At 38.1% G+C, this 10,420-nt stretch overlaps 1 protein-coding gene across 1 annotated transcript; it reads right to left on the bottom strand.

Moving 5' to 3' along the window:
* Position 1: 1 nt before the first annotated feature.
* fbxl5 (F-box and leucine-rich repeat protein 5) lies at positions 2–9,307 on the bottom strand. The gene is made up of 11 exons (XM_042483540.2): positions 9,150–9,307; positions 7,463–7,678; positions 6,496–6,591; positions 6,095–6,290; positions 5,412–5,597; positions 5,142–5,267; positions 3,878–4,032; positions 3,715–3,797; positions 2,897–3,628; positions 1,751–1,899; positions 2–1,081 (listed from the first exon to the last, which is right to left on the bottom strand). The coding sequence occupies exons 1-11, from the start codon at positions 9,231–9,233 to the stop codon at positions 1,005–1,007; spliced, it is 2,100 nt and encodes a 699-aa protein (XP_042339474.1). The 5' UTR covers positions 9,234–9,307; the 3' UTR covers positions 2–1,004.
* Positions 9,308–10,420: the final 1,113 nt, after the last annotated feature.

Below are 10,420 nucleotides of genomic sequence, written 5' to 3'. Positions count from 1 at the left end.
CTTTTAACCCCAAGATACTTTTATTGATCTGTTTATGAATTGAACATTTCCAATAGAACTCCTCATGCAAGACTTCTGAACAAGGAAATACATCCTGCTGCAGAATGATTAGAGATGAAGTACAATCTACTGAAAACTGACCAAGTACACAGCAGTCTTCTCCCAATCTGAGGGTAATTATTCTTCACCCCCTTCTGAAGGTTTTCTAAAAACCCTCATCAGTGTTGGGTGTGCCAAACTCCCTCTTATATGAACATTGGTCCATTTTTCCCCACATTGGAGTGCATAAAGAAAAGCTTGTTGAAATGGTATCACAAAGTTGGACAAAATGGTTAAGACTACATTGCAACATCACGTGCCAATCCTGATGTCTGTACATCCTTTACTGGTCACTCAGTAATTTGATGAAAATCACAGTGAGGGAAGTCGTCCGCATACAGTGGGACTACTTCAATTCTGACCAGTAACCTTCAACGTGACAGCTTCAATCTAAAGGGGAGTAGCAATCAAATCACTCCTGTTTAATTACCCTCTCAACTGAATGACAAAGCTTGTTTCATTAATGTTGATGTCAGTCTATACTATGATGATTATAAGTGGATCAACTAAACACAGCAGGGGGAGAAGACTTGTATTGTAGACTTGTATAAATCAGTAGAGTTTTAGTGACAAAGGAAACATGGTTTAACTACAGAAAACACAAAGTTCTTGGTGTTTAAGGTTCTCTATTTAATTTTTTGTGTTTTTTTTGTTTTAATTTTTCAAAACCAAAAAAAGGGAATCAGAATGTACATTTTCACTTCACTTCAAATCCTATATCACCCCTTCATGTGTTCTTTCTCTAAAAGATTATTTCCATTTAATATAGATGGAAATGGGAGCAAATTTACAGTTTCTTCCAGAAACATTTTTGAAGTGACACAAAATACAGCAATCGGTATTCCCAGGATAAAGTGCAATAAAAAGGAGACGTGACATTTTAGGGAGAGCGTTGCTTGGCAGGATCACTCTCCAGAGCGACAGCAGGCCCTGAAACCACACTGCAGGTTCTGGCAGCCGCTGGCCGTGTCTGCGTGAGGACCTGGAGAGAAACACCGCACAGTGGTCACCTTCTGAACTACATGCCATAAGGTAAATGAAACTGCTTATTGGCAACCCTTACACACCCTCTTTACAAAACAAATTATTAAATTTAAAATAAATCAGTAAAATGAAGTGGATAATGATGGTATCATACTGGCTACTGCAATGCCTACTTACCTTCCACCTCAGTAGGATCTGTTACTTACACTAGGACACATGCTATGCAGGTGGGGTTAGGAATGTTTGTTACAGTTGTCACACAATGCACCATGACATGTTCACAAACAGTTTAACACAACGTCTCTTTCCAAAGTACACTGCTAGTGCAATAGTTAGAAATAGACTTTAAAATGAATTTCTATGCTTATTTGACATATGTATAGTTTTAGAACCACCTGGTGGACTAATAGCGCCACTGCATTGGTGGTGTTTCTCCTCACACACCCGCCTCAGCAAAGACAAATACATCCAAGCTGCAGGTGGGTGCATGTGAGCAATGCTGAAATCGATATTTCTATATTTAATGTTTTAAAATTATTTTGAAGCCATGGATTACATGCATTTTGATTGTAAGCACTATTATCGTGTAATCTGAGAATTACAAGCATGTACAGTTTTGTGTTTGGGTGGAAAAAGCACCCCGAACAGTTTCACTTGTGAGTGTTACCGTTGATGTTGTCGCAGTAATAAAAGTGCTCATCATTGAGGGAAGGACAGGCTGACACCAGCTCCTGCAGCCCCACCTCAGTGATGAAGAGGCAGCCAGACAGGTTGAGATGCTCCAGGAAAGGAAGCCCTCCACGCTGCGACAGAGCCCTGAAACACACACGGTGCAACGTCAGCGCAGGTACAGCAACACACACCAGCAGTGAGAACGTCTAGATGAACACTGATAATCCAGTCTTAACCTAATACAGACTGTCGACGTTAGCAAATGTATGGCCCTCCTCTAATAATTAGCATTTAGGTTTTAACCTTTTGAAACCTGGATGGACATTACTTTTCTCATGCTGCAATTAGACACCTTTTACAAGCTATTTAACCCTTTTAAACTTCAGCAAATTGAATTGAGTTTTTTTTCAATGACCATCTTGGCAAGAAATGTCCCTGAAATTGTGAGATATTAGTAAATTTATATTATAGAAAAAAATGCATGTATATTTTTAATTTTCAGCACTTTGGGTTTTTTTTTTTAACCTTTTTTTTTCTTATTTTCAGGTGATTTTTATGTAACTTTTAACAAACTTCTTGCTTATTTTTGGGCCATGTCCTGTTATGTTGCTCATTGCCTTTTCCCCATGTTTTTTTTTTTTTAAAGAGAAATCAACCTAATTTGTTTAGGTTTCAAAGGGTTAATAACTGATGGCAACATAACTTTATGAGCATACCTGCATTTCAGTTTTCAATTTATTTGGCCATGTAAATAAACACTAGCCTACTAACTCTAACCAGCCTACCTCATTAGTACTGTGTACGTGAGAGGTTGCAGGGATGGGGCGTTTACTAAGTGGCAAAGCTCTTACACAATTGACAGCACCCACAACTTATTACACTGTTTCCTGTTTTCAACTAGTGCTGAAAATAACTACATGCCACTTACCACTAATCGCTGTTTTGAAACTGCTACCTGACGAAACATTGTGGTATTTATCAGCTGATGAAGATGACATCATTCATCTCACTGCATCACATTAGTTTCTGAACATACCAACGTCTCACTGACATCCATGTTAAGTCAGGTTTGTATGTTAAAGTATCCAATTTCAAGGGTAAAAGCAGTGTGCTTGTTTGAAAAATCAGCAATGATCTTTACCTCAAGCCCAAATCTGTAACTTGATAACATCCAGAGAGACTGAGAAATCTCAGTGAGCGTTTTGCCTCTGACTGGTCAGTCCTGTTTTCACGCTCCAGGCACTGCAGGCCCCCAAACGAGGAGCATTTAGTCCGAAACTCTGCAGTGCCGCTCCTGGTGATGCCTGACTTGCACTGATGTCCAGTTAAAGTCCTGAGGGCCATGTCACTGGTGCAGCAGGTGGAGTGACCACAAAACACCTCCCCAGACATGGCATACTGCTGATGCAGATAGGAGGCATTTGAGCTAGTCCTGTGCCCGCGCCTCCTGCTCCTCCTGCAGCAGCACGAGCCTCCAACGAGCTGTGTCTCTACAAAGCTCTCTGCTTCAGGAAGAGACATCCCACCACGACGGGTCCACTCTGCAGCATCTTCAATATCGGCAAGGTCCGAGGAGTCAAGGACCCACACTGGTGTTGGGGTGCAGGGAGCGCCCCAACGGCCGGTCCCCGGCTTGAAAATGATGGCCTGCCGCTTCCGCCCCACTGGATGTAGGTTTCTCTCTTCCATGAGTGTGATGGGTATCGGGGAACTTTTGAGAAGCTTGGCTCGTCGGGCTGAATGTTTGGAGGAGGTGGAGGGCGTGAGGTCACCCAAACCAACGGACAGTTTTTTCATGGTGTGATCAGTTATCTTCTCACAACCCGACAAGTCCAGGTGCTCCAGAGAGAGACAAGCTCCGAGAGATGACCAGCTGTAAGGTAGGATAGCAAAATAAAGGTGAGTTTCCTGTGCATTAAAAAAAAAAAACTCAACTAAGGAATGACTTTTAATATTTACCTGTCAAAAGCACAGTCTGTAACATCAGTCTGGGTCAGGTCCAGGTGGGTAATATTGGGGCAGAAACTGAGCATCTGGCGCACCTAAAAAGAGGACAAAAGTATGACGGTTCAGACTTGACATGATCTTAAAAATCAGATATTGTGTAATTTGCACTGCATACCATTTTACTGGAGACCGTAGAACTGTACGCCAGAACAATGGACTTGACAGACGGACCCACAGCTGGCAGGAGGTTCTGGATAATCCTGTTCAGAAGCCTCTTCTCTCGCTGAGCAGTGGTGATTGCCAGGGAGCCCTGTGTATCGCCTGACACATCTAAAAAGACAACAGACATGAATGACAGTTTAGTAAGTTTATGGACGTAGAACAAATTATAATCATCACTTTCAAAGTATAGACTACGAGGCACAACCCACGGCTACATCTGCTTACCAGGAGATAGAGCACCAGCACTCAAGAGACTTCTTATTCGTTCTGGGCAAATGAGTTTCAGCTAAAAAGCGATAATCTGCATTGAGGCTACTTTTTATCTAAACGTCACCTAAACTGTGCACTTTTATTTTTTTGACATTGTCAAAGATTTTGAGTTGTGCACACCGCTGTTTTTCCTACATGTTTGCTACCTTGATACAAGAGTGCAGCCAGAAATGAAGGTGAATTACAGTGACTGAATTCACAACAAGAGCATGTGAGCGAAGGTGGATCTTAGGCAAACACATTTAAATTTTGTCAGACTGTACTTATTACCTTAAATCAACAAAATAGCTAAATATAAGAAAAGTCACACCCCCTCCAGCCCATGCCCTTTTATTACCGGATTTTATGAGGATATATTTTGGTAAGCTTTTTTAGGTGCCTAATCTGTTCATGACATAAGCCTCTGTTACAGATGACCTCTTACACTTTTAAAAAAAGGTGCAGGGTTCCTTCAGCTTCAAGCAAGGGGGATTTAAGACTTTCAAAGACTTTTTTACTGCCACTCAGAATGAAAAAATAAGACAAATTTTGACGAAACTAAAAGAAAAACAAAAACTGCAAACTACCATGTATTACTTAGGGATGAGGAGAATTTTGACCAAATATTAATTGCAAAAGAAAACATGACTTTATGTTAACATTAATGTGAGAGGCTGCCTGTAAATTCTTATTATAATTTTATTTTTTAAGATTTTGCAAGTAATAAAATCCCACATATCTTTGCATTTTTTTTAAACTTTTGAAATATTGATTTAAGACATTTTCATACCAATTAATTATTATTTTTATATTAATCAATTTAATTCCTTTTAAGACTTTTTACGGATCTGTGGGAAACCTGCTGCAGAGGACATTTTGTTTTTAAAGGCACCCATGGCACAGTTCTGATACTTGTTAGCTTCTTTCTAAAATGATCGTCTTTAGTCACTAACTGAAGCATGCCTTACCAGACTCATCAACATCAGCATCCTCATCCCATTCCTGATAGGCCCGACCCTCATTCTGCCGACTCTTAACCCACTCCTCATCTGGCTCTTGGTCCAGATCCCCAGGGGGGCCACTGTAATAATCCCCTGCGTTAGAGAAAAACAAACATTTATCAGCAGTGCACTACTGCTTAAATTAATGCAGGTCAAGTCTTTCCTCTCCAGGGAAAAATTAAACTTACTAAACAATATTTTGCTTGCTGAGGTAATTACAAGCTATCAATAGCCTACCTCTGGCCCAGCGCACAGGGTAGAGGTGCCTCCACAGAGAGCCGGTCTTGGCAAGCTCTGACCAAGAGCTACACACTTGACTGCAGCGACACAGATCTTCAGGGCCCAAATAGTGAAACAGCCTCAGCATGATTTCTGTAGGAAGCTGGGAGATGTGGGTCGAAGAATTCTTGTTCTTCTCCAGTTCTGAGGAAGAGGGCAAAACAGATTTACTTATAACAAACTCAAGTTATGAAATGCACCTTTAAAACTGCAACCATCCTTTAACGAAGCTAATGACTTTAATAGTTAAACAAAGCACTGCTGAGACATAGAAAATGCATTTTTGACATTTCACGGTAGGGAAAGCACAGTTGTTAATGATTAAATAAATCATGTCTGAATTCTATTTAGCCATCTCGGTTTCAAGGTCCTGCTATTGCGCATGCTGGCTTACTGCCACATTCACATTGCTTACGGGAACTTGAATAAGAGAGAGCCATTGTGCTACAAATAACACCTGTGCATTTCTATGACAGGTCATAATGTTTACTATAAGAAATAGTTTTGTACTGCAACTGCTAGACAATATCAAATATTTTTAATCATTCAATATTTTTAAGTTGTTTACAAAATTTCTTATTTACTAATGAGGTCTGTTTGTTTGCATAATAGTTTTAGCATTTAAAAACATATTTACTCACCATAATCTGTCTTCTCGTGGTCGGCATATTTGAAAGCCTTTTGCAGCTCCTCCGCCTGGCTCCACAAACTGAAGCCCTTCAGCACCTCAGCGGCACAGTCCCATTGGTGTTGGTTGCAGTGTTGAGCTATCACCTGTTTCTTGATGTCCTTGAGCTCCTCGTAGGTGAAGTACTGCATAAGCATAGGCTGAAAAACCTGCAACGACTCTCCTAAGTTTATAAACAGCTTGCAACAGTGCAGTCACTGGGGTATGAGCAAACGGGTTTTTAAAAAAGAACTCCTTAGGTTTTCTTCTTTGCAGTTTTTTAGGAACACAATTTGGTCTTACCTATTGTTTTGGGAATCAGTTAATTTAAATATATTTATATTAAGAATAAGAAGAAATTTGAACATCTTATACCTCTTCCTCTTCCTTCATGTGGGGAAGAAAGTCTTGTGTGAAAGCTTCCAGTCTCTCCTTCAGCTGCTGGGCATAGTTAAGCTGCTCATATTCACTCTAAAAACACAAAACAATTACTTATTTACAGAATCTCTTTAAAAAAATAAAACAAAACATGGCAGGTGCTTATTTACAGTCCTTTCTAAAACATGAAGCAGTTCATTATTTTGATAATTGAATCACCAAATGTGCCGTCATCCACTAGGTAGTAAGACACAGGAATTATATTCTGCAACATCTCTTTGACAACTGATGAAAATCTAAATTAAGTCCTCCAAAAAAATCCCAGCACAATAATATTTATCTCAGGAAAAACATCCTTCCTCTCAAACAGATCTCAATCCAAATATACAGAATGTTCCTTTCTGTTTTACAAACTGTCCGGAGCAGAGCGGAAGTTAAGATTTACACAATTGCATCATTCTGGAAAGCCCGTTTTTGGTGTGCCCGTGACTCAGGAGAGAACAATAACTCTTCTTTCTTGTTAAGGAGGTCACAGAAAACAGCCCTGCCTTTCTTATAAGAACCAGCCAACGTCTTTGTACATCTAGCATTTTCCTATTCTAAAAAATCTCAAGTTGTAACTTTACACAACAGAGACAAAAATTTGATTTTACTAGTTTTACAAAAATGAATGCACAGTTTGTAAAACAGCTTTAAAATAAATAACATTTACATTGAACATGTACAAATAGAACATAACCATTTTTATGATGTTGGTACTGTGATCTCTGTGTGGCTAATATAGTTATAATAATAGTTATTCTAATGACAGAGTGTTACCCCACCATTGAGCATTAACTATCAGCTGAGCTCTGCAAAACTCATGTATGTTTTCCCTTAAAGTAAAGCCTCAGTGCAACTAAAGGTGCAATTTAGAGCCGTAGCGAACAATAAACTATTCTGTCAAGCATCTATGCATATTTACCTTGACGTTGTGCAACCCTTTTTCAAAGAGGGACAACATCTCTGAGAGCTTGTTGTCAGAATGCACATTGTACACAGTGCAGCAGCGCTGTTGCAGCAGGCCGATGATGTACTCATTCTCAATTTGTTCATGCATCTTGAACTCCTTAAAGGTGGCGCAGAGTGACTGAAGAAACGAGCGAAAATCATTGTTGTTGGAGAAGTTGGTTTTTGACAGCTGTAGAAGAAAAACAAAGTAGTAACTTAAAATCTTACATCACTTTTGTTTACACTTATATCCATGTAATAAATAAAATTATTTGCACTTCTGCTTTCACAATAATTGTTAGTTCCTGTTTGTGAAAATCAGACAGAAGATCCGGATGCTGTGTTAAAAGCCCCTGGCAATTTTGATTGTGCAACATTTCAATTTAACAGAGATCTTCCTCAGGCGTTGTCAAATCCAAAGATATATTAATTGCTCTCGGCTCTGTAAGTACAGTGTGCTGATCACCTATCCCATTCTTGCCTTGGTTTGATTTTGTTCAATCCAGCACCTGTAAGAGTTTCTTAGACATGTGATCCCTCCACCCTGCCAGCCTATAGCTTTCTATTTGAAACCCAACCAAACAGCTGCAGTGTGACAGAGAATGTAAACTTAGACGACTAATAATAATAATCATCTGATATTATGTTATACTGCTATACGTCATGTTATACAAGATCATATTAGTAACTACTACATTACACCTTTTACTACATTTTGTACCTCATACCACCCCATACTTCATCAAACTATAGAATATTACTATGTCACACTGTCTCACCTCAACATTAACTGTATTATATCTCAATTTCGCTATAGTAATTCACACAACACTAACTGACATTACCCAACCAAAGCACTTATTATTCTGGTGTGTGCCGTTTACACAACACTAAACAAGCTGCTATTAATCTTAACGTGTACGTAAATTGTCGCTTTAACCTGAATTGCTCTTTTGTAATCCTTTTTTATTATTTATTTCTACGTTTACACAAGTTCTGTGTATCATACCGCTTATTTTATTTAACTTTTTAAAAAAATTCTCTATAAGTCTATTCTTATTTCAGTCTTTGTGCTGCTGCAACACCACAATTTCCAGTATGGAAACCAATAACTAACATTTTATTATCTTATTTGTCATTACAGCAGAGTTGCTGTAACGCTACACGTCTACTGCGTTACCACACCCGCCGTGCATTATGCCAGCTAGTGTAACTGAGTTTATCTGACTAATGTCAAAGTTTTACTTACAGCCTGAACATTTCCAATGTTATACAAAGTTTGTGGTAACATCAGAAACTGCGTTGTAATCCTTAAACGTTGCACAAGAACACATTTTATAAGTTAGTTAAGCTAGCTAGACCTGTTAGCGAGCTTTAGCTTCAGTCGCTGTGAGTCGTTACAGGATTGATTTTTGAAAGTTTCTTGATACTTCGAAATAAACACCTCTAAACGCCGCTAATTTCACGTTCATAAGTCGGACCATGGAGCTGCCAAACGGCCTCCAGCTATCCGTGAGACATGATCTGCTCCGACTGAGGCTACAGACACAAGCTAACGTTAGCTGGCGTGCTAGCTGGAGCTCACTCGTCCGTTGGTGATACGCACGTGATATATCTCTTCATAAAACACATTTTAACGACAGACGTGTATTTATACACACCTTTTCGCAGTATAGGCCCACCAGCTGCTTCATTCGCCAGTGTGGGCCAGTAAAAACATCCACTTCGTCCGGGAAGGGAGCCATCTTTAAAACAGTGAAGCTCAGTGCGTCATCTGCACAGTCGCAGATACGATCACACTGAGAAGCTGCGCGTGCGAGCTGCTCATGCGACCCAGGTTATGGATTTATCGATTATGGATAAACTGCAACTCCTACTGCACCTGTGTCTTCTGCTTCACTGGCTGGGAGTTTCTACACATGCACATAACGCATACATGTGGAAGACCATTTCCACCAGTGAGAGGAAACAAGATGAAAACACAGCCATGGTAATAATAGTTTTAAATAATCATGTTAAGTAAAATTATGAGATAAAAAGTAAAATATTAGGAAATGAAAAGTCGTAGTTATGAGATAAAAGTCGAAATTATTAGATAAAAAATCATAATTATGAGACAAAAATTAAAAATTATGAGATAAAACGTAAAAATTATTAGTTAAAAAGTCATAATTAAGAGACAAAAATTAAAAAATGTTGAGATTAAAGTAAAAATTATGAGTTAAAATGTCAGAATTATTAGTTAAAATGTCATAATTATGAGACAAAAATTAAAAATGATGAGATAAAACGTAAAAATTATTAGTTAAAAAGTCATAATTAAGAGACAAAAATTAAAAATTTTGAGATTAAAGTAAAAATTATGAGTTAAAATGTCATAATGATTAGTTAAAATGTCATAATTATGAGACAAAAATTAAAAATTTTGAGATAAAGAGTCAGAATTGTGTGATTAAAAATCGAAATTATTAGATTAAAAAGTCTTAATATTAAAAAACAACTCATAATTGTGAGATAAAAAAATCAAAATGACGAGATTAACAAATGATGTGTTTTAAAGGTAATCTCTATATCAAACTCAGACACCTGATGAACAGTGACCTTGGCTATATCTAGATCATTAACTGTCCTAGACCTGTGTCACAGTTTATATTTCAGAAGTCTTTGATTTTTTCTTTCCACTTTCATTTCAGGACAAACTGAATCTTACATTCAGATTGAAACTGTCAAAATAAGATGTAAATGTCAATGTGAATATTTTCAGTTCAAAAAAGACATAAAAAGTTCTTTGTTGGTCTTACATTCGTTGCTTGTAAAAACTGAGTAAAGATGAAAAATATACACATCTATTCACTGAATTTATTCAAATATTTATACTAATTAAAATGCTTCACAATTATGTCTAAAATCAAGTTCTCAAAGTCACTTGTAT

The sequence above is a fragment of the Plectropomus leopardus genome, chromosome 5, assembly GCF_026936395.1.
Source record: "Plectropomus leopardus strain MGB_pleo_1.0 chromosome 5, ASM2693639v1, whole genome shotgun sequence".
Lineage (NCBI taxonomy): Eukaryota > Metazoa > Chordata > Actinopteri > Perciformes > Serranidae > Plectropomus > Plectropomus leopardus.
Note: the sequence above shows the minus strand (reverse complement) of the source record. Positions and strands in the feature narration are given on the sequence as shown.